Source organism: Kwoniella dendrophila, chromosome 4 (assembly GCF_036810415.1).
Source record: "Kwoniella dendrophila CBS 6074 chromosome 4, complete sequence".
In the NCBI taxonomy this organism is placed as follows: Eukaryota; Fungi; Basidiomycota; class Tremellomycetes; order Tremellales; family Cryptococcaceae; genus Kwoniella; species Kwoniella dendrophila.
The window spans coordinates 624,021-648,034 of record NC_089479.1 but is presented as its reverse complement, the minus strand read 5'-3'; the positions used below and the strand labels follow the sequence as shown (position 1 = coordinate 648,034).

The 24,014-nt window shown below is 40.9% G+C and overlaps 7 protein-coding genes across 7 annotated transcripts; 6 read left to right on the top strand and 1 right to left on the bottom strand.

Moving 5' to 3' along the window:
* Positions 1–161: 161 nt before the first annotated feature.
* Positions 162–3,666, top strand: L201_003375 (uncharacterized protein; the record flags this gene model as incomplete). The annotated part of the gene is made up of 6 exons (XM_066219130.1): positions 162–294; positions 401–1,342; positions 1,405–1,500; positions 1,551–1,626; positions 1,692–2,320; positions 2,378–3,666. The coding sequence occupies 6 exons, from the start codon at positions 162–164 to the stop codon at positions 3,664–3,666; spliced, it is 3,165 nt and encodes a 1,054-aa protein (XP_066075227.1).
* Positions 3,667–4,691: 1,025 nt separating this feature from the next.
* On the top strand, positions 4,692–10,225 carry L201_003374 (uncharacterized protein; the record flags this gene model as incomplete). Its single annotated transcript, XM_066219129.1, has 13 exons — positions 4,692–4,768; positions 4,881–5,544; positions 5,616–5,684; positions 5,759–5,908; positions 5,992–6,156; positions 6,208–7,169; positions 7,238–7,681; positions 7,756–7,867; positions 7,946–8,069; positions 8,136–9,634; positions 9,715–9,809; positions 9,918–10,052; positions 10,129–10,225. 13 exons carry the CDS (start codon positions 4,692–4,694, stop codon positions 10,223–10,225), a joined length of 4,593 nt encoding a protein of 1,530 aa, XP_066075226.1.
* A 542-nt stretch (positions 10,226–10,767) lies between these two features.
* Positions 10,768–11,482, bottom strand: L201_003373 (uncharacterized protein; the record flags this gene model as incomplete). Its single annotated transcript, XM_066219128.1, has 6 exons — positions 10,768–10,890; positions 10,988–11,071; positions 11,139–11,170; positions 11,241–11,270; positions 11,360–11,382; positions 11,460–11,482. The coding sequence occupies 6 exons, from the start codon at positions 11,480–11,482 to the stop codon at positions 10,768–10,770; spliced, it is 315 nt and encodes a 104-aa protein (XP_066075225.1).
* A 1,077-nt stretch (positions 11,483–12,559) lies between these two features.
* L201_003372 (6-phosphogluconolactonase) lies at positions 12,560–13,840 on the top strand (the record flags this gene model as incomplete). The annotated part of the gene is made up of 5 exons (XM_066219127.1): positions 12,560–12,623; positions 12,758–12,899; positions 13,000–13,362; positions 13,465–13,590; positions 13,678–13,840. 5 exons carry the CDS (start codon positions 12,560–12,562, stop codon positions 13,838–13,840), a joined length of 858 nt encoding a protein of 285 aa, XP_066075224.1.
* A 1,085-nt stretch (positions 13,841–14,925) lies between these two features.
* L201_003371 (uncharacterized protein) lies at positions 14,926–16,673 on the top strand (the record flags this gene model as incomplete). Its single annotated transcript, XM_066219126.1, has 6 exons — positions 14,926–15,605; positions 15,710–16,130; positions 16,217–16,242; positions 16,321–16,416; positions 16,484–16,558; positions 16,640–16,673. 6 exons carry the CDS (start codon positions 14,926–14,928, stop codon positions 16,671–16,673), a joined length of 1,332 nt encoding a protein of 443 aa, XP_066075223.1.
* A 328-nt stretch (positions 16,674–17,001) lies between these two features.
* Positions 17,002–18,678, top strand: L201_003370 (uncharacterized protein; the record flags this gene model as incomplete). The annotated part of the gene is made up of 9 exons (XM_066219125.1): positions 17,002–17,113; positions 17,195–17,346; positions 17,405–17,461; positions 17,521–17,603; positions 17,658–17,749; positions 17,804–17,911; positions 17,978–18,155; positions 18,208–18,332; positions 18,404–18,678. 9 exons carry the CDS (start codon positions 17,002–17,004, stop codon positions 18,676–18,678), a joined length of 1,182 nt encoding a protein of 393 aa, XP_066075222.1.
* Positions 18,679–18,869: 191 nt separating this feature from the next.
* Positions 18,870–23,910, top strand: L201_003369 (uncharacterized protein; the record flags this gene model as incomplete). The annotated part of the gene is made up of 33 exons (XM_066219124.1): positions 18,870–18,912; positions 18,967–19,269; positions 19,344–19,382; positions 19,431–19,754; positions 19,835–20,096; positions 20,151–20,181; positions 20,401–20,421; positions 20,472–20,556; positions 20,643–20,655; positions 20,710–20,860; positions 20,914–21,024; positions 21,074–21,151; positions 21,220–21,304; positions 21,354–21,390; positions 21,445–21,510; positions 21,562–21,589; positions 21,633–21,654; positions 21,711–21,733; positions 21,799–21,831; positions 21,887–21,936; positions 22,010–22,037; positions 22,097–22,148; positions 22,201–22,269; positions 22,323–22,471; positions 22,518–22,551; positions 22,593–22,653; positions 22,718–22,776; positions 22,827–22,984; positions 23,044–23,148; positions 23,217–23,373; positions 23,439–23,486; positions 23,544–23,611; positions 23,698–23,910. The coding sequence occupies 33 exons, from the start codon at positions 18,870–18,872 to the stop codon at positions 23,908–23,910; spliced, it is 3,006 nt and encodes a 1,001-aa protein (XP_066075221.1).
* Between the last annotated feature and the right edge of the window lie 104 nt (positions 23,911–24,014).

Sequence of the window (24,014 nt, the reverse complement as noted above, 5' to 3'; positions counted from 1 at the left end):
TTCAGGCATCATATCACCATCCCAATATCATACCCGTATACTGGCTGTCTTAGATACCGTACCATTGCCTTCACCACACCATACAATCTTGCTTGCTTCACAATACCGATAACAGAAATTACCGCCCAATACCGTTTTATCCGTAGGGAGTGGAAAGTAAGATGGATAGACGTAGGACATCCGTGACATCGACATCGACTATACGATCAGCTAGAGAAACCTCGATGCAGGTAAAAAATCTTCGAAGTCCAAGTGTGGGTAGCTTAACGCCGAAATTGGAAGAGGATGATGATGGTGAGCGATATCTGCTTGTAGCACCGTTTCTACTTTAGCTCTTCGGCGGGTAAACAGCGATGTCAGTATGTATGAATTGATTGCTGACATCTATTTACTATCTCAGGTAAACCCCGACGCACAAGAGGACGCAATCCCCTCCCTCCCACAACAGGACCACTATTTCCCCCTTTACCACCTAAACAACCCAAAAATTCACCTAAAAACTCGCCTCAAGCACCATCACGCTCGCCAGCAGTCCGTACGCCTATACCTCAATCTTCCAGTGCTCTTGCAGCTCCTCCTGAAATCATACCGCGAGTTATAGCCGATATTACACCTATAGATAGCACAGCATTAGAAGAAGATGCTATATCGGCTAGATCCGTTAGTCCAGAAAAAGTACATGTACCAAGTGCTTCAAATGCAAGTTTGACACCTCCGCCGCCTACTAGTGAGGATACAGTAGCTGAAGGTGAAGAAAAGAATGAGTTGATTGGCGATGAAGATCAGGAAGAGAAAGTAGACGATGAATGGGATTCTTATAGGAAACATAGAATCGGAAGAGCATTCGGCGAATCAAATAACGCTGGTGAGATAGAGATTAAAGAAGAGCCAGGATTAGAAGAATTAGGTCTCGAAAATGGTAATCAAGATGAAGATGGCAAAGATGAAGAAACACCTATAAAGACTAGAAGCTCGAAATTGAATGGAAATGGGTTCAATAAATTTCCAGGTTCAGGTGAAAATACACCTTTAGCTACTACACCACTTTCAAATACAGAAAGAGCAGGTTCCGCTTCAAGACAGACTAGGAAAAGAAGAGGTGAAGACGAATTATTGCTAGATGACCATCTCTTACCTGTCGAGATTAGAAGGACGAGTTTTTCAGCTAAAAAACCTAAAAAGGAGAAAGAAGTTGAGAAAGTTGAAGAAGTTGAACAGGCTATAGAAGATGAAGAGGATGTACCTGATTTAGATGATGAGACAAGTAACCATGAGGATGAGGACGAAGAAGAAGAAGAAGAGGAAGTTAAGGATGTGACTAGATGTGTATGTCACAAAGTGGGTGAGTAACCGTAACATGTCATGTTGCGTATGATTGTTTACTGATCATCCGCGACTTTATAGTGGATATTGACACCATGATGATTCAGTGTGATAAATGTAATGTTTGGCAGCATGGCGAATGTATGGGAATATGGGGTGACGAGGAGGCACCTGATGGTAAGTCAGCAAGTATGACGTCTCTGGCATCAAGCTAATTTATTATGCAGAATACTTTTGTGAGGAGTGTAAACCAGAAAGACATCAGGCTTTATTGAAGTGGATACGGCGACAAGGACGAAAATCGTAAGTTAATCAGTTCTTTCGGTTACTTTGTACGTTCATGCTAAATACTGATATGTCCTGTGTAGCGGTACTTTCATACCCCCCCTGCCTGAAAATCTGAGAAATCTACATAACGATCGGGATGATTATCCACCTTCGCAGTCTAAACGTTGGGCCGAGGAAATTCCGGAAGAACCCCAAGAACCAACGCCGCCTCCGCCTAAACCACCTTCGCGTTCACACCACAAACGTGAAACAACAAGTCCTATCGCTGATGCCCATGATGGACGAAGAAATGCTCGTGGAAGGCAATCTGCATCATCAATCACACGCGAGAAACCGCCTTCCGCCTCTAACAAACTTGACAATGCCAAAGGGCATCCGGCAAAAGTCACAACTTCGGGTCGCAGAGCGAGAGGAATATCGTCAGTGTCGCCTGACAGGGACTCAAGCTCGCCTCAACCAAATTCAGCCAGAGAACCTAAGAAGAGAAGTACAATGAATTCCAGGGATTCCGCTTACGAAGAAGCAGTCAAGGCTGCATTAGAAGCTAGTAAAGCGGAAGTCACATCTCCTATGGCCATTTTAGACGGAAGTACAAATGTTGAAGACAAAGAGAAAGATAGAGGGGAAAAGAGAAGGAGGGAAGATGAAGAGGAAGTGGAAGATAAGGAACGGGTCAAAAAGGGCAGGAGGAAAAGAGATGAAGAAGAAGGTAAGTCTCCAAAGCCGTGTCTCCCTCTTTATCGTGCAATTGTTGGGCTTGAGCCAGATTCAGTGAAAGCAATCCATTCCCAAAAACATGAACTTTTTGGTCGATATACTTACCAAAGTACATCTTCTTTAACAGCCTCACAGGCCCCTGTTATCGCCCCATCTCCGGCTCGTCGTCCAGCAGCTTCAACACCCGTTCCTCCTGCTCCTCCAGCCCATCACGAACATGGTACACGGCGTGCGGGAGCCCTGGCAGCTGCGCCTGTCGTGTATCACCCTCTATCCGTCGAGTCAGCAAATCATCTATCCTGGTGGTTACCAGAACACCTATCGGCTTTCGCGGACCTATTGCCTTCGACCAATCCAAATGCTTTAGAAGTGCCTGCTCCCAAAATGCTAGGCTATCTGCCGAGAAATCATTATCATAACCAACGATATGGACCTTTTACCGAGGAACGAGATGAGAATGGAAAATTGGTGTTGCCCAAAGAACCCAGTGGAAGAGAGGTAGCGGAGAACGAAAAGGCGACGTTGTTAGATCCTCCTGTCAGACCACGTTACCCACCTAAGAGGATTACAACAGCTGAGATGAAGAAAAGGGTGAGAAATGTCTTGGAGTATGTTGGTCGAGTACAGATAGAAGAAGGTAAAAGGCAAGAAAGAGCCAGATTGTTGGGCATCAAGAATATCAAGCTCAAGACAACAGAAACCGACGGTACTGTCAATGTCAATGTCGACGTAGATGGTGATGTGAATATGGATGAACAGCCGAAAGACGTAGAAGCGAATATCAACATAACGACAAACGATTCGCCTATGCCTGAACAAACCAAATCCATGCAACTGATGGATGAACTGACTAGAGATCTAATCAACTTTCAAGAGTGTTTCAATTCAAATGGTTTTACCTCACCTATACCGCCAACAACGGCAACTTTCAGCAATGGAAGTGGAATAGGTCTTCCGCCTACACCAAGTCTGCCAACCGAGTCAACACTTCCGGCTCCCGCTGTGATACCCACTCCGACACCTATCACTATACCTACGCCTGTACCAGTTGAAGTTGCTTCAACGGACCTCGACGCCGCCCCTATCCCTTCGACTGAAGTAAGAACGGATACTGAATCTGTCAATACACTAAAAGAAGGAATACTAGAGGGTATTGAAATCCTTCCTCTCTCTGAACCTCAACCTGAGATAATCAGTAAAGAGATCATAGAAGGCGAAGGTTTGGATGTATATAAACAGGGTATAGTCAATACAGTTATAACGACTGAAGAAGAGAAAGAAGTAGCTGAAAAAGTTGAAGGAATTGTAGCCCAAGCTGAAGCTGAAATTGTTGCCTAACCGATCTTGAATCTGAAAGGTCTTTACAACTCGCGTTATTTGTATTCTCCTCGATTTTGCCTTTCACAACCATTTTTGGATCATTACCAGAGGGACATTTTTTTGTATCTCCATTTTGTATTCTTATTTTAGCGTTTCCTGTTGCCTCTGTTATTAGATTGCTACTTTACCATTTCTATCGGGCTTGTGATACCTGATGATGTTATATTGAGCGTTTATGTTATTACTATGTATCTTGTGGATGTTTCGCCATCTGTACAGAAACAGATTGATTACTGTGAGACTCAACTTATTGGTAACTGGCATGATATCAATACAGAAAACAGCGACATTCCTCATGCTCTACTTAAAGTAAGGTACTACATACTTACTTGTATGACTCCAGATGGAAGAAAAAACGGTGTTCATCGCGTACCTGAACTTTGTCGGTGAATGATTTGGTTTAGTTAAATCGTTAAATCTCCTTAAAGTTACTTGCAAAAGAAGAATGATGCCGAAAATATCCTGATTAAGGGTAATCAATAGGTCTTTCCATCTGATTTTAGGTGAAGGCAGGCCTATAACTATGATAATTATTTGTCGCAATATGGTAGCTAAGAAGGTTGTACTAGTACAGTGCATACAGTAACATTCTTGATTAAGAACGATCGACACTAAATTTGTAAGATACGAGATTTTATTTTGAACTAATTGTATCACAAAACTACCTTACTTGTAGAGAGAGACATTATTCTGATAGAATAATAGCTTTGGCCTTCAATCTTCTTTCAACAACCCGACCCAAACAAACCCGCTCTATATCCATACAATAATCACATTCTGGATATACAATTCATTAGATTGCCTATTGCCATCGATGAATACATGAATACACCTCATTGTTATCTTTTACGTTTGAGTCACGAATAGAATTACACTTGGCGATTATCGGAAAACGTCAATACTTAAGCGTCAAATAGGTTTAGGCGGTCCAACAACATTCTAATCGTGACACATAGCATTTCACCCAAAATCATTTTCAGGAGATGGATAAGGACGATCACGTTCCACTAAATGATCAAGCTCCTATAGGGAATGCTGAATGGGATCAGGCTCTGAAATGGTAAGCGATATTTCAACCTTATTAAACATTTGTATGACTTGACGAGCCATTAGCTGGATTATAGACGTTGAGGGCAAATTTGACTTGTTCTTTGCTTTTCCTTTTGAAATAGTTATGCAAGAGATAGAGAGGATGCGAAAGAATCTTCGACTGTTGTCAATATAGGTTCGCCAATAATTGAAACATCAAAATTACATTGGGGAGCTTCACAAGCACCATCTACGCAAGGTCCAGAGTTTCATTCGAAGATAAGAAATAAAGCAGAAAGTGATGATCCAAGTTCAAGTGCAAAACCACCTTTAGTACATCATGGTGATTCAAATGATTCATTAGATGCAGGAATAGGTGGTGTACCGTTTAATCATCCTGAAAATATACCTGGACCATCTAAAACTATAGTTGAAACTGCTGCAGAAATGCCAATACCACTAGATGAATTTGATCATGATAATTTAGAATTTAATGCTTCGATGATTACCAATGAACAAAAACAAAATAAAGATCTTGAACCAATCTCAGTAGCATTTGATACAGCTAGAACAATCGATGAACCTAGATTGGAATCAACTTTTCAAGATGATGATTATAGATCAGCAAAGAATGAAAGAAAAAGAATGAAAGCCTTTTACGAAGAGAAAGGTTGGTTACCTGGTCCAATACCAGGTAGAGCATGTAGATTAAGGAGGAGGAGAGCAATTCGTAGATTAGGTTTAGTGGGCGAAGAAGAAGATGGTAGAAAAGCCGTTCTATGCAAATATGCTGAAATGGCAGAGTTGGTATGTAATCTTGATAACTAGAACATTATCATATCTAAATTAGATACTGACGAATTCGATGTCGCGATTAGATCTTCGATGTTCCACGATCAATAGTCTCAATCATACATGACGAGCAGGAGTTCGCTTATAGCTCTACTGTGAGTGTAGAATAGTCTTTATTGTATTGTCGATCTCCAAAAACACTTACACGTTGTTTTATTTCCTTGAACAGCCGGAGAAGCCACCTGAAACCCGTGCTACGGCTCAGGTAGCCTGTAGTCATGTTATAGACATACATGATAATGATTGCTGGATCATAGCTGATTGTACAAGAGACTGGAGGACACGGAATAATCCCCTATACGAGGACAAAGTTTATAAGGTAAGCATCTGAGAAATGTGAGAGTTGTTGGATGATCAAATTGATTAATATGTCACGCTAATCTGCATGCGTACATTACACAGTTTTTCGCTGCAGCGCCTCTACGCTATCATGGAAAAGATGGATCAATAGTAGATTTCGGAACACTAAATATATATGATATAGAACCCCGGCAATCTTTTAATCAAAGAGAAAGACTGTTATTAATGAAATTATCCAATATGCTGGTTTACCAACTTGCGACTTTGGTGAGTTCGACGATCAGATCATTATTTTGTTTCTGATGGCTCCACATCTAGCAATCCGAATATATGGCGAAACGTTCCAGTTCCATGTATGAAACTTCGGTTTCGTTTTTAAGAAGATCCTTGCTACCTCAGCCCAATGAGCCCTCAATTCGCCGTTCCTTGTCAAGGCATTCATCTCAATCACAACCTTCGGCCCCAAGTTTATCTAAACCTCAACCACCACCTCCTTTCCCTTCATCTCAATCTAAGCTTCCACCACCGAATACATCCGAAAGTAGCCCCGTCGCTAGTAAAGTTGGACCTAGGGATAGTAGAGATGCAAGAAGACAAGCTTTAATATCCGATCAAACTATATTCACTGATGCGGCCAATACATTGAAGATGATGCTGAGAGCTGATGCTGTGGTTGTAGTTAACGTTGAGGACTATCATTTATTCATCAAAGTCCACGACAACGAGAATGGTGGTACATTAGATGGTAAAAAAGGTTATGAGAGGATAAAGACTAAAGAGAAGACTATACACGATTATCTGAAAGGTGATCCTTGGCCATCGGATATTGAACCTGTTATAAATTATGTTGGAAGGCAACAAAATAACGCGGAAGTTCTAGGTATAGCATGTGATGAAAACGATCCCAAATCGAGTAAATTTCACTTTGATACAACTGGAGTAGAATCGGTGCTAAGTCAGTTCTTGAAGAAATATTTGGAAACAAGACAATTTTGGTGGGATCGGGAAGAAAATGATGATCCACTGTCAAAAAGAATAATGGATTTAATGCCTACAGAAGCTCAAACTGCTTTGGGTACAACTTTTATGGGTCATGATGGTAAAATCAAATTTGTAATGTTTGCTACATGGAATAAACCACCTTCATCTTTAGTCGATTCCAGTATGGTTGCTTTACCTTTTGTTTGGATATTAGGAGGTTGTTTGATGGCTGCTTTAGCAATGAAAAAAGTTAGAGATTTAGAACAAAGTCAAATTTCTTATTCAAATTTACAAGCTCAGTAAGTCTCGTTATTCTGCTCTCATACATTTCATTTATTAGCAGCTAATATCGGAATACCTCCTTTAGCGAATTGCGTACACCGCTTCATCAGATATTAGCTATTACTCAATTACTCCGATCGTCGATGACTGATTTAGCTGAAACGCCTCAAATGACCACTAATCTAACATCAACCGAGCAAGTTAGGGATTTGCTACCTTTCTTGGATGCTATAGATACATCAGGAAAGACTCTTCATGGAATTGTTGACAATATCTTATCGTTCCTAGACCTCAAGGGAAAGGAAGCTTCTCAGTCTTTAGGAGATACAGGATTAATGACTACACCGACAGGAGGACAGGCTTCAATAGAAGTAATGTTTGAAGAACTTTTAAGAGATGTCATTGATGAAGACAAGAAATCGAGAAGAGCAAATGGTCAATCTGACTGTCACATTGAAACTATTTTCGAAATCATCCCTCCTCTACTAGGTGAACAAGTTTCCGAAGATGCTGGAGGAGCTCTGCGAAAGTAGGTTTACGTCATTGATTGTAAGGAGGCGACCAGAATTTCGCTGATCATCACCGTTTTTATTGTAATCGTAGAGCTCTCCAAAAGATCCTCAGTAATGCTTTTAAATTCATCGATGATTACGGTTGTGTGGAAATATATCTTGATGATGTAGTTGATTTGTTACCGCCCGAAGGTTGTGAGGATGTAAGTATTGTGTCATCAATGGATTTTAGTGTTCCAGAAATTGCGCTAATATGTTCCAACGATGATCGTTATCAATAGCTTGCCTTGACCAAGCTTATCAGTATTACTATCAAAGATGATGGCAGGGGTATGGATCAAGCGTTTGTAAATGATAAACTTGGTGAACCATGGGCTAAGGAGGATCGTTACGCCACGGGCAGTGGTGAGTGATATCTTAGCCCTTCGATTGCTGGATATGACCGACCTTTCTGACATTTTGATTTTCCAGGTCTTTCCGTGCACCTTGCCTATCGAATCGTTGATCTGATGGGAGGGTGTATGGAAATCACTTCCGCACCAGGAGCGGGAACCACAGTACAGATAGATGTACCATTGCCTTTAAGATCCGTTCCATTCCCTGAAATCGATTCACCTCACGAGCCTGGTTCGCGGAAAGGGTCATCTTCAAGTATCTGGCAATTGTCTTTGCGACATGACGAAATGGAAATTGACAGGAAAGTATGTATCACAGGATTTTTGGGCCAAGGCGAAAGAATAGAAAAATTGCAGGAAGCATTGAAAAGACAATACAGTAAATTGGGCTGCACAATTGTCACCGAAGTTGAAGATGCTGAATTGATCGTCGCATTTGGTGAGATTGAGAAAAATCTCAGCAAATCGAAAGAATTATTTGAGCAGGCATTATTTGGTACAATCACAAATGATATCGTTTTCCTTATTGATGATAATCATCAGGCTGAACAATCTGTTTTGGAGTTAGAGGAGAAATACAAGGATAATCTGAGTATAAGAAGATTTCAGCGACCTACCAACCCCTCAATTCTGAGGGAATCATTGTTCCCCAACCATTCACAGAGGTTGAAAGATCTTTTTCAAACACAGAAGGAATATGAAAATACGGAAAACGGTCAGCCAAAAGAAGAAGATCTGGATAGGGGAGCAATCAATACGCCGCATCTAATGTCACCCGAAGGCAATGATATGGGTAAACCAAACGAGGTCAACGATAACCAAAACAACAACATTCACTCTCTACCCTCGCCAATGAATTTAAATAATTTTATCAATAGCGATTGGTCATTTGCCAATGCAACATCCTCTTCAAAATCACTGTCGAATTTGGATCAAACCCAGCGCCAAAGAGAAGGAACAAGTCCAAGCCACACAAACAGTGTTCACAGTAGTAATGGTAAAGGGACATCTGACACTGAATTTGGTAATCAACGAAGCAAGCCAAACTCATTTTATAACAATGATATAGAAGAAACTGTTGCATCGTTATCACTAGGGGAATATTTCCCTAGATTACCTCCCCCTTCACCCGGAAACAACCAGCAGAAGAAATCTTTGTCCAGTCGAAATGGAAATAATGCTTGTACCGCTACAGATAAATTAGCAGAAGAAAGTCAAAAAAGTAATGATGAGACACCTATTGGTGAGAATGCTTCCAACGGTGATTTCTCAAGTTCAACTTTAAGAAAGTATTCTATTGCACCTTCGACATCCACTCTATTATCTGAGACTACGCAAGACCAAGACGATTCCTCTGTAAGCAATTCTATCATGGTATCAACAGATTCACCAATCAACTCGAATTCAAGGGTAAATTCCGTAGACCATATGGACATCGACAACTCTGATTCCAGCAACAATCAATACTCAGAAAATGTCAACGAGCTTAAACAACGAGAAAAGGTAAAGGTGTTGGTTGTAGAGGATAACAAGATAAATAGAACTATTCTAGTCAAAATATTGTCAACTAAATTGGTAAATTCGTTTTCTTCTTGTCCCCCATATTCTTGACGGTCGCAGTCCACAAGCTGACTCTTTACATGAACGAACTGTAGCCCATCGAAGTATTCGAAGCTGAAGACGGTGATGTAGCCGTTGATGTGTTCAAAGGTCTCTCCGGACCTATAATAGTTTTGCTAGATATAAATATGTAAGTTCTCTAATTGAGTTGAGAGGTAGTCCGCTCGTTGCCCCTAGTCCGTCATGCGCAAAGAAAACGTCGATATGAAAGCTGATAATTTTGCTTCTTCTGCATTAGGCCTAGGAAAGATGGTTATCAAACATGTATAGAAATGAGATCAATCGAAAATGAACGTGCAACTAGACAAAAATCTCAAATTATAGCTGTTACTGCTTTGGCGAGTGATGGCGAGAAGAAAAGAGGTTTAGTAGAGTGAGTCTCGTTACTACGAATAACTGAATTTCCCATCTCAGTTAGATGAACTAACGAAATCTCTGATTTATAACAGATGTAATATGGATGAATGGTATACTAAACCATGTGGAAAAGCAAGTATAATACGTATAGTTGAAGAGGCAAGTGAGAAATTGCTATCAGAAAAATAGACCACTTTTCTTCCTTTCCTTTCTATTGAGGTATCATTGTATATAGATCTATGTATTCTTTCGGAACATTTTCTTCATTAGTTGTATATACCGTATCACCATATTAGATACCTGTAATATAATCATACAAGTAGAGTAATAATCACCCATATAGTTCCCTTATTAATTTTCACGCATTCGCATCACCATATATGAATATTATAATATATCATGGATTACATAGTATTCTTAATTTGTTCAAGCCGTCTACTCAGCTTACCCAATACAGAAGTAGCTTCGGACTTCTAGACAAGAAGTAAGGCGAGACTGAAAAACTATATGCATTGATACAAATATGGTACAGAATAGATATCGCCTTAAAAATCGTCAAGGATAAGCAGTAATGATCCTATCCCATATATCCTACACAGGCTGACCAGATTGTCTGCGTCTACGAAGATTGTAGAAACGTCGAGTTCAGTATGAATCCTTGTGGTTGAAAGATCATTTCTGAGATTGTCCAGATCGTATGTTTGACTGATTCGAAAGAAATTAAAGGGTATCTACAACCTCCTTGTACCTCCAAAGCCACTTGCACCAAAACCGCTAGAGCTTGATCTGACCGTTGATGATGAGGAAGAATTTAATGAGTCTCCCCAAACAATTTCATCTTTTTCACCGGCAGCCTATTGGGATTATATACGAAAATTAGTGTCGAAACGTTAGTAACATTCGTTTTTAATTTATATAAATCGATAATCGATGGAGTAAGATAACACTTACATCTAATCTCTCCTTCATAGTTTGACTACCTTCTCTTTGACGTATGATTTTATCCATTTCTCTTTTCAATTCAGGTGACAGTTTCTACATTACCACAATAATGGGGTTAGTTATTTCTCATACATCGCTAAGATAGGATGGAACGACTAACATTATAGAATTCTTCTTCTGATGGAACGGTGGCTATACAAGTAAGATATAAGCTTCCATATTCCTCATTCATCGATTAGCGATAGATATGAAATGAACTTACCTCTCATTACAGCTACACCGCCTCCGATTACTGATTTGAGATAAAATCATAATAAACATTCACATTAGTATTTTGACTTTTTGCTCGTCTCGTTTCTCTTTGAACTAAGAATAACATACTCGTTGTCGATATTATGGCCCATCTGCGATTGTAAAGATTATCAGTAAACGAGTCTTAGGATTGATCAGACGATCGTAAATTTCGGTTGAGATCACATACCTAATCCAAGCTCCAGCAGACATATTTCTTGATTTCGATTGATAACTTTGATTTTAGAGTGTTCAGGTTGTTGTTCAAAGTTAATAGCGTTGAGTTTGCTCGATTCTTATGTTACAAGGTTGATTAAGAGTAAGCAAGTTATCAATTTGGTTCATACCATCGATTGCAGCTGAACAACTTGATGAAGATCTCATTCTAAACCTATCTTACTTTCCGTCGAGCGGTAGTGGCCACGCTTAACCGAGAGTCGGACTATCAACGAATACCGAACGGAGGATATCATTGATAGTGGATATTACTGTAATAGGCAATTCACTTGGACTAGCGTGACTAGCGAGATTAGGGGTGTTTCCCACGTTTGAGTCGAGTATAGTGTATAATAGTGCGTCATATCTACAGCTAGTATCTCTTCTCAAGTAGTTCATTATATATATTCTCATACATTCCAGACGTTTACGAGTGATGGGATGCAAGCGATAATATTGATGTTTTAACTTATCTTTGACAACGAATATTACTTAACTTATATCGCATTCATCCCGCATTCTTATTCAATCGACTCGACTACGCAACGAGCCCTTCTCAATATATAAATCAAGTATTCAAATTACCCTTGTTACCCCATCAACCAACTCAACGTTGCACCGCTTCCACCTTTAGTTGTCTGTCTCGTTATTCAACTTTTACGTTCTCAGATTCAATCAACCATTCTTACCCTCCCAACTTTAACTCTAAAACCTCGTCACCCACTCGACTATCCTTTGGACTGAATACATCAAACCTTGATATTCTTTTGACACGTGACGGGACAATTTAGTCTGAACAAACATCCTTTGATCAAAATTGCAATATTACAAGAAACTGAAAGTTTACATTGGGATCCCTTTGATCAAATTAATTCTCTTCATACAACATAAATTGCTCTACTGGTAATCGTCGCGTTGAAAACCGTTCGAAGCGTAACCAGGCTATTAATCAGTATATTCATCGTTTTCACGTATCCCTTTAATTGTATATCACTTCCTGGTATAGACGGAATACGTGGACAGTCACATTCATCAATCTCCGAAAACATCGTTCATTCACTACAATAGTTCACCATGCCCCCTCAACCACCTGCTCCTCCCGTCTTCTACTCTTTCCCAGATACAGATGTTCTAGTTGGTGAGTCTGCTTCCCCCGAACTTACACATATCTGTCTGAGCACAACGTTACCAGAATTTCACTCTGTACGGACGTGCGGCTGGAGAGCTTCAATAGACGAAGAGGAAAGCTAATGATTTTGACTTGTTTATTAGATTCTCTCGCAAATTTCGTTGTTAAAGCACAAAGGGATGCGGTTGAGAAAAGGGGAAAATTTTCTATTGCTTTATCGCGAGGTAGTTTAGCAGCAAACTTGAAAGGTTTAGTTGGACAAGAAAACGTTCAATGGGACAAATGGTGAGTTATAAGTACCATATACATTCGACCATGATGGAGATCGTTGTTCGCTTGGCGTGTAACAAATGCTTCAAAGATAAACTAATATGACTATTCGCAGGGAGGTATTCTTCTGTGACGAAGCTGCTGTTCCCTTAGATTCCGAAGATTCCAATTACCATTCCAATATCTTATCATTCTTGTCTGACGTACCCATTCCACCAAATCAAATACATACCATCGATCCAAGTTTATTAGATGATATAGAGGAATTAGCTGATCAATACGAAAAACAATTAATTGATCATTTTGCTAAATCAAATGCCGCAAGATACCCTACTTTTGATTTAATGCTCTTAGGTATTGGTCGAGATGGTGAAACTGCTTCTTTATTCCCTGGTCATGAATTGTTAACGGAAAAAGATGCTTGGGTATCTTATCTGAGTGACGCTCCTAGAGGTCCAAAACAAAGAATCACAATGACGTGAGTTGGTTTCCGTTTAGTTGAAAGGTTGTATTCACTTGCTATGCAGCCGTACTAAGCTTCCATATCATCTATACAAGCTAATCAATACATTCCATACAGCCTTCCCGTTCTTACGCATTGTTATCGAGCTGTCTTTGTCGTTTCAGGAAGCGAAAAAGCAGATATGTTGCATGCTGTTCTCGATCAACCTGAAGAAGGATTACCTTGTTCCCGAGTACGACCTGCGTAAGTGCCTCGACACATATTCCTTACCTGGCAAAAAGATGAAGCCCGTCCTTGCGCATGCTGACTTAAAACTATTCGCTGTTCCAGCTCCCCTGGATTAGTCTTCTTTTTCGCTGATACTGCAGCTGCAACTCGAACCAAATACCCACCGACGGCATTTAGATGGATTGATAATGAGAAGGAGGCCGAAGAGGCTGTAGCTGCAGCTAAGGCAAAGGCAGCTAGACGGGCCGCCGAAGGAGAGGAATAGGTGAACGGTTTTCGTGAACATTTTGGTTGCCTTTGTCAAAAGCTTAGGACCCGCTCATGGTGAAAATCTTCGAACAGCAGAACAGAGAGATCTGTCAGATACCCGTTCCCAAAGCATCATCCTCCTGTGTTCCCCTCTTACTCAAGACCATTCTATGCCTATATTATAGCTTCACATTTCGATTCACATTTCGATTCTCTCATTCCCCTCATTTCATATAATCTTGGCTACACCCAAATGATTCTGCTTTTGGCTCATTCAGTCAATTCATCTTTCCAATAGTTCGAATATATAGGCAAAATTAATAAATCAACATGCAAAAAAATCTATTTATTTCGCTTGTCCCGGTCCTTTCGCAGATTGACACATTCTCGACACCGCTATCTCACTTCGCATCTTCTTATACTGCTGAAATACGCTTATGTGATGGCGCAGATTTGACCGGGCTGCGAGACAACCGAGAGGGGCTGCCACTGTCACAACGAATAGAGACTGGGCATGAAGGACGCAGCTTTATCGCAGTATAGGCGAGACGTTTAGCAGGAACTGCTGAAAAGCAACGAGCAATCTAGCTCTACCGGAGATATGAGCTTTTATAACACTCGCATTTGCTATTTTGTTTCTTCCAAGATGGGTAAGTACGTGCCTGATCGAGTAATTTTGCAATGCGCGTTACATACCGTAATTTCCGGCCAAATGTGTGAAATTTATTTTCAGAACCGCAGGCTACAGTCAGGTATCTTAAGAGACAAAATTCGAAGAATTAGACCGACGTTAAAAATTGTGGAACCCTTTTGATGTTTCGTCATATGCAAGGAAATTTAACCAAAACGAAATGTTTGTGCGTTGAAGACTGCGCAAAATCAAGTTTGTTTTTCGTTCACAAAATGCTCATCATTCATGATATGACAACGAAGACAAAAGCTCAGAGCAACTCAACCGATACCATCGTTTTTGAATAAAAGGCCAAAGAGACTTTAATAAGTTGTTTATACCATCATCGTTTTTTACCAAATCACTGCAAGATGTATATATAAGAAAATTTGCTTAGTGAATCAGCTTTTTACCACCAACCTAAGATCAATATGCCGAATATATCCTTTCATGGTCGATATTCCCGTCCTGTTCTTTTGGTGTTGTTGATAACCGGACTTTACTTCCTATCAAATTCATGGTATCCCTCCGATAGTGTATCTGATAGCGTTTGCGGAATAGAGGATACTTCTTCTTGTAGTACAGGTAAAGATGATATTATATTACCAAGTGAATTAAAAAGAATCGAGATTGATTTATTGAGTATCTTGCAAAATGTCAAAACATCCATAGAAACCTCTTCAAGGTCTTACGATATAGATTATTATGGAAAGGAATTAGGCTTCAAAATCAAAACTGTTCAATCAATCAAAGAATATAACGAAAAGTTACGTGCAATTTGGTCTACTTACTTCTTCAATACCGCTAAAGTATCCTCCGAACCTGACTCGAGATTAGATGGTATATTATCATATGCATCAATTATACCTCAGCACATGTCCGAGAAAATACCTCAAAATGTATATACGACATCATTGGAAAATCCAGCTGATCTACCTGAACAATTTAGATCTTGGACTACAAACAATCCAAACTGGTTAACCAGATTTGTAAATGATGATGATATTGATATTTGGTTAGAAAATCTGTTACCTTCATCACAAGTGATAGAAGATTTAAAATGGTTAAAGAAAAACAAGCAGTGGGGTGTAGTGAGATCTGATTTGTTCAGGTGAGGCTACCACCATCACACTTCCTTGCGAACCGCATATTTATCACAAATTCCCCTGCATTTTCGGATGCATATGTCAATACTGATTATTCATGATGAAATAGATATCTTGTACTTTTACTTGACGGTGGTGTATATACGGACACCGATACAGCTTGTGTCAGACCCATCGAAAATTGGGGAGATAACGCTATGACACATCATTCCGACAATCCTCTAATTGAAGCATTACCTCGGCTTTTTGCTCTAGCTCAACAAAACGTCGATCACAACTTGATCGCAGCTCAGTCTTCATCAGACGATAAACCGTCTCTCATTGTGGCTTTAGAAATGGATTCACCATCATTGATGGTAGATTGGCGAGATGAGAGTTTCGTTAGAGGTATACAAATTGTTCAATGGACTATAGCTTCAAAACCGAATCATCCAGTCTTTCTAGATGTTATTGGACATGCTTTAGATAATATCAAACAATTGAGGGAAGCAATGGCACACGGTTTGGAGATTGACGAGGATCAAGATATTGTAAGTTTTTGTCAACTTTACATCGCTACTTTTGCTTGTAGGCTGATAACAACCACAACTGACGATCCAATCCATTGTATTTATAGCTGGAATGGTCGGGTCCAGGTGCTTTGTGAGCAACCATTCTACCCACGCTGTCTTTTTGAGGGAAGAATACACGATAGCTGATAATTCAATTTTAAACTATTAGCACTGATGCCGTTTTCAGATATTTACTGATCCGGTATGGTTTTCATCCAAAGCATGTATCAGGACTGGACAAACCATTGCGAGTAGGCGATGTATTGTGAGTGATATTCAGGTTGATAAGCCAATACAGTAAAAGATACTGTGTGAGCTGATTCGTCGTCTAGAATCATGCCTGTCCACTCATTCAGAGCAGATGCGTCGGAAGGGTATCAAGGGGACAATAGAGTTGTTTGGCACGGGTAAGTTAACATTAATTGTTTTCGGAATCGAAGATTTTGTCTACTGTATCTAATGATCCTCGTTATGTTTTTGTACAACAGATTTTTCGGTAGATGGAAGCCCGAAAATCAGTAGAAATTCATTTGGTATCAATAAATTCAGGATTTGCACTTTACATTCTGCATTCCATAGGTTGTATTACGGATGTATACCATATTTTGTTAGCTGTTGTTATCTCGAAATATAATTAATGTGGGCATAACTTAATGAAGCGACTCGGATATCTCCGTTAGTTATCAGCCCACCACCGCACACCTCGCAAAAGTCACCAAATGTACTACCAAATTTCATTTTAGCATTACTGAGATTAGTTGATCTAGAGTGACATGCACTGTAAATTACATTGACTGTTACATGATTTTCTTGAAGACTCGCAACAACGTCATTATACTGGCTAGCCAAGATGAGACCACCTTCTAATCGCGAACAATATCTGCAACATGCTCTGGAATTGATGGCCGCCCATCCATTGATCGATACTCATGTGGATTTACCGCTAGTCATGAGGGCTATCAGTGAGTAAGCAGTAATTAAGGTGTGTACACCACAAGAGACAACATATATGACTGTAGATTGATATATTTACATATATTCAGGCAAGGATCCAGTGCAAGGAGCTAGTCAATTAGCTGGTTCGTATCCCGGCCATGTCGATATCCCCAGAATGAGAGAAGGGAAGTTAGGTGGAATCTTTATGGCTGTTTGGATACCGTGTAGACCTGGAAATGATTACTGTCTACCGAGTGATGTGAGCATAATATTAGGTTTACACAACCTTCCATTGACGGTTATATTATATTCTCTAGGATGTAAGAGATGCCTTGGAGCAAGTTGATCAAATACAACTGATCATGCGCGAAAACGTATGTTTGGATAGTTTAGTACTTAAGAAACGGCATTTAACGAGAAGTCAAATTCCTAGGATTTTCAATATGCCCGAAGTTCAAAAAGTGCAGTAGAAGCTTTCAAGTCCGGTAAATTCGCGACGTTCATAGGAGTTGAAGGGTATGATAATCTAGTGATGATCTAAACCTGATATGCTGACTATGACTTTGCTAGCGCTCATATGCTAGGGAATTCCCTCTCAATCTTACGTATCTGGGCTCAACTAGGGGTACGGTATATAACGCTAACACACACCAATCATGATGGTAGGTCTGATATGGGCCACAAACGAAGGATGTAGCTGATGCCTCTGCAAAAAGCCTTTGCCTCATCAGCTGGTAGTGGTGATCTGATTGAGCCTGTTCATCCAGGTAACGGTCTGACAGAGCTGGGAAAAGAATTGATAAAAGAGATGAATCGAACAGGCAGTAAGGCTTTCCATGCTTACTTACAACCATGTACCAACGGCTGACAGATAATCCTGTATCCTGCAGTTATGGTCGATCTGTCTCATGTATCGGATGAGACGATGAGACAGGCAATACAGCTATCAAAAGCACCTGTTCTATTTTCCCATTCTAACGCAAGAGCATTATGTGACCATCCTAGAAACATCCCTGATGATGTTCTAGATATGATAGGTAGCGAAGAAGGGAAGAATAATGGGGTGATGTGAGTGATCTGATGTAGAGAGGAGAAACAAGCTAACTAAGGGGTATTGTAGTCATTGTGTATTCTATCATGATTTTGTGGGGAATGAAGATCCTACTTTAGAGAAAGTAGCAGATCATATCGAGTATATAGCTAAGAGATGCGGTAAGAAGCATGTTGGTATAGGTTCAGATTTTGGTGAGTTACCAGTACTACATCTGGTGATGACCGGATCTGCTAACTTCCGCATTCATATTGCTGTGAGGTAGATGGGATAGATGTCAGTGTGAAAGGGTTAGAAGACTCGTCAAAGTATCCTAATTTGATAGCAGAAATGATAGCTAGAGGGTGGTCAAATGAAGAAGTCATAGGTCTCATGGGGGGAAATCTGATGAGAGTGATGGATGAAGTAGATAAAGTACAATATGGTTTAAAAGACCAGAAACCTTCTGGAGCTACATATGAAAAGAGACCAGATTTACCTGGAGTATGGTGGGATTATCTACCTGAAATAGCCAGACAAGGTCTTGAGAAGCCTGAGTAAGAGAGGATTGACGATCGTGGGAAAGTTGATTTTATAAACATGCATTTACCCGGTTAGTGTGTATGTTTGTTTGGCTCCATCAAATATAATGTTCTCAAGATATTCGATTATTTTGCTATCGCTGCTCAGCTTTTACCGTGAACTCTGCTATACGATCATTCTCCTCAAGATTCCATTATCTGGATGATACCATGAAACGCAAGAAGCATGTTCTGGTGTCTACGGCTGAACCATGTAAGCTTGACAACAGCGTTCAATCGAGTATATCAACTGATTTAGCTTGATTAGTATCCGATGATGATTTTGCAGTAGAATCTAAAGCTTCTGCGAGAGCTTATGCGGATATCCAGAAGATTCAGTCTGAAAGAGAGAAGATAAGGGAAGACAACAAGGAAAGGCGGAAAAGAGGAGAAGCGGCTTTAGCTTTACCTAAATTACCAGGAAACAAGCGCAAATCAGAGGGTTTAGATTCTAATAGGGATAAACACGACAGTTCTGCTAGTGAAGATGAAGAAGAAAGCTGGATAGGATATGGTGATACTCGCGTAAAGAAAAAGAAGAAGAACGATGATGAACTGCTATATGAAGGTCGTAAGTGAAGGAGCTGCAACTTGAAACTATCATTTACTAACGATCGTTGCAGTGAGCTGATGTTTCGAATACAGAGATCGTGTTACCTTTCAATCCGCTTTATAGGCTTGCAGGTGAGCCGAACGGTCAATTTTGATCAACATAGCTAATACAGGCTACAGGTCTGCCAGATCCAGAGGGGCGAACAGCCGAGAACAAGGCCGCACGACAAAGTATTCTTGACCGCCTGACAGGAAAAAACCCAAGTTCAAGCCCTACGGCTAGTTCATCCCTACCGCCCGCCAGTAGTCAAACACTGCCTTCAGCAACATCCGAGAATACGGAAGATGAGGAAGAATTAGATGAGGCTCCTGAGGGGAACTACGATGAAGAAGACAATGAAGTGGTGGTGCCATGGGGTCGAAGGATAGAAGCAGCAAACACCGTCGATGTACCAGAGATAGAAGAAGAGGGCACCTATTCTGATGATGAAGAGCTGTTTATGAGTACGTCCTCTTCTCTTGCGGTAGAACCACGTTAGACTATATCCCCAGAAGACTCATCCATAAGCTGATAATACTATCAGAGGTACATGTTCAGCCCAAGCTAAAGAAAGCCAATATGGCAAAGGTCCTCGACGCGGATGATGTTCCACTTTATAGACCAACCTTCGCCTTCAGCGAAGATCAAGGCAAGATTGGTTCCTTCCCTCTAGATGAAGAAGCGACAGATATCAAAATTCCGGCCTCCATCAACCGATTCCTGAAGACATATCAGCAAATCGGAGCTCAATTTCTGTATAACCATTACAAAGAAGGAATAGGAGGAATCTTGGGGGACGATATGGGGTAAGCTGCAAGGATATTAACAGAACCTTTGGACTGATGAAACAAACCTAATAGCTTGGGAAAGACGATTCAAGTGATATCCTTTGTAAGTTGGCTTTCCAGTAGTCTTTGCTGACCGTTCCAGCTATCTGGCATAATGCGTAAAACGGGGACTTCAGCAGATTATCAACGCCGGAAACGGATGATAAGACAGTCTAGTGAGAACGTCAATCCTCGTCATTGGCCTACTGCATTGATTGTATGCCCAAAGTCTTTGGTAGCAAATGTGAGTGATGGAAGTAGATGAGTTTGCTAATGATTTCAGTGGAGTAGGGAGCTCGATACAGTAGGTCCCAGCAATCATACAACGAATATCAAGCTGAAACATATGAGTAGTGGGGATATTTTGAATATGCCGTTTGGAAATCTGATAATTGGGCGGACGTCCGTACGACGTTCATACAAGGCTTCTACGATATCAGTGAGTCAGTTCATCGGGAGTTGAGCGCTAACCTGCAGTCTTGACATCGTATGACACGGCGCGGAATACGGTTGCACATCTCAAAGATCTACCTATATCGTGAGTTACGCCCAATCATCAGGTCAAGATGTTATACTGACACTGTTAATATAGCGTAATGATAGTCGATGAAGCGCATAGAATGAAAGAACCTCGCGCGCAGGCTACTTTGGCTCTGAAAGCTATCGATTGTAAGATTTGTTTCGCTCTCACGGGTACACTAGTGCAGAACAGAATGGATGAAATGTGGAGTGTTCTTGATTTCGTGAGTAGAAATCCGTATCTGTATTACCGCATCTCTGCTGATCCATTGAGCAGTCTCACCGGGGCTGGGCTGGAACAATCAAACAATGGAGGGAATTTGCGGTCAATCCTATCAAGAAGGGACACCGTCACGAAGGTACAGCAGCAGAAGTTATCACAGCTATCGTACGTCAACCTGTTAGAAGCAATATAGTCGTTCTTACGTTCAAAATAGATGCGACTAGGTGTAATGACACAGAAGATTCTGCCTCATTTCTACCTGAGGCGAGACAAAAGGCTGATAGCCCATGAGGTAAGTCACGATTTCTAGCTGAAGCTTCCTATCCTGAATCACGGAACCTCAACTGATACGCCTTTCAGCTGCCTGAGAAACGGGATATGGTAGTGTTCTGCCCTTTGGCAAACATGCAAATCATGGCATATCGAAATCTTATAGCTTCAGAGGGTACGTGACGGCCTACTTGGGTAAAAGGGCTGACTGTGACTTGCTGTAGATATACAATTCCTGCTTCGACGTAATGACCCTTGCGAGTGTGGGTCTGGCTTAAAGTGAGTTGATATTCAAGTGCCCAGCTGACCTATCAGGCGTGTGAAATGTCATCATAAAACCACAACCAAGGGCGAAGAGGTGAAAGACGTGCTATTAAGAAAGTGAGTTACAAAGCGCAGGGTATGTTTAAAACCTGCTGATTCGAGCTTCAGCTTATCTGCGTGCAAAAAGGTTGCCAATGTAAGTCTTTGCCTCCTTAGTTCGCAGCTTACAGCTATATTAGCATTTTGGATTGCTGTATCATGGTAAGCCAGCTATGGCAACTCATTTAGATTAAGGTCAAGGCTGACATCGTGTCTAGCGAAGGACGATTCGCCCCACACCGTAAGTATGGCAGTCAAGCTAAATTCTCATCAGTATAAACTGATACCAATCTATGTCTTTTTTAGCGCGAAATCAATCGTTATTTCTTCGAGATATGTGTGAGCACAATTCGGTCATCCTCCACGAGCCCATTGCTGATACTTCGTAACACAGACTGGACAACCGTACAATTCCAAACAGCACAACGTAGTACAGGCTGCCTTGTGAGTTTAATACTGCTGATATGCCCTTTTTCGCTCTTCTACGACTTCTCTCTAATGACTGTATGGATCTCAGGGATCCTGGAAATTGCGGCAAATGGACGGTAAGCTGGATGATCACAATCTAGAGGAGATTTTGCGGGCTGATAGTGTGTTGCGACAGCTGCTAGAACAGATGTTGGTGCAATGGCGAAACGATCCTGCGGATAATAAAGGTCAGCTTCGTTTTTCCGGTGCGAAGAAGTGCTGATTGCAAGCCTGTTTTAGTCCTGTTGTTTTCCAATTCCGTACGACTTCTCAAAATGATATCAGAGTTTATCTCTACCTCTTCCACTCGTGAGTACAGTCGGTATCCATAAATGAGAAATATACTGATGCTGTATTTCCAGTGGCGGGATTTGCATTCGACATGCTTACTGGTGAAGTGAGCAATAGTGAAAGAATGGACATGGTAGATCGGTTTCAGGATCAGAGCAAAGATCACTTCATATTGCTCATCAGTACTTTGGCCGGAGGAGTAGGACTGAACCTCACAGCTGTACGTCACATTATTGGGATGACTGATAAAGCTAATGACGATACAGGCTAATAAAGTAGTAATCTTCGACCCCGATTGGAGTGAGTCAAGATGAAGTTGGATCATCAAGCTAATAAGCCAGACCCTGCCAATGATCTCCAAGCTATGGATAGAGCCTTCAGAATTGGACAAAAACGTACTGTGTGAGTACATGATCTTCGATCTACATGCAATAGCTAGGACTTGCAGCTGATATGCCAATTCTAGCGATGTATATCGACTCATCGGACAAGGCACAGTAGAAGAATTGACTTACGAGAGGCAAAGTAAGCATGTACATCAGCACGTGTAGAAACGAATTAACTCCAAAGCACAGTTCACAAGCAGCAGAGGGCCCGTCAGCTGAACGATGGGACGTTCGAGAGTCGTATACATCAGGGTTTTGATGGCGCTCGATCTGAAGAGGATCAGGGTGAATTGTTTGGAATACAAAATATATTTCGTTTCGACCCTAGAGGTTTCGTCTCAAAGAACGTGAGTGGATCATCCGGTATAAAGCTAAGCCTAATCAAAGCTGATAAGATACTTGGCAGATCGAAAGAGTCAGGCAAGCAGAGGATAGATTTGTACAAGACCTGATTGAAGCCGAATACAATGATTCCGAAGATGAAGATGAGGACGAAGACGAAGGTTCAGAGGCAAGTCGTCTGCACGTTCCATACACTTATCATGTATGGATATCTGATATCGTTATGGAATTATGCAGGATGAAGCCGGTAGGAACATGAAAGATGAAAGAAGAGCCAGAGACATGCACAAGGCTCGTCTTCAAGCAGCGAATAAGAGAATTGGAGAAAACGATGTTATGGCGCGAACAAGAAACGAAGATGTCGTCAATGATATACTTGGGCATGGCAAAGCGAGTAAGTAGCATCAAGCATAGCACAAACCGCCTCTGTATCCTCTTATATTTACCAATCATTTGCAGGTCCAAAGAAGGAAGCCGACGACATTCTACAGAGACTTGGTGTCAACAGTGAGCCGCGCAATGAATGTCAAGTAATGGACTAAGCTCACAGCTGTCACGACATAGCCAGAGTACATGACCAAGCTTTCCGTGACTCTCCAGAGGAAAGAGCGATTTACGAGATTGGCGTAAAGGTGTGTCATGTCGTCCATGTTTCCGTGTTCTTTGTTCAAATGCCAAGATCTTTCTTGAAAAGCTGATTCATGCTTCTTTTGCGTAGATTCTCCGAAGTAATCCTGAGTTGGCAAGGAAGATCAAGGCTAATGACTTAGGCAAGCTGGGAAGAACTGTCACCAGGAAGAAAAGGGTTATAGAGGCGGATAAGGTTCACGATGAAGAACCATGGAAAAAACGATTACAAGAAAGGTCAGAGAGAAACAGGTCACAAAGCTCTCGGGAGGTGAAAACAATCTTAGCTGAGCTAAGCGACTAATTGTCAACTGAAATATAGGAAATTCGAAGGTAAGATACACAGAAAATATCCTGCATTACACATACATGACTATTTAAATAAGTTTATGGTATATTCCCCTTGAT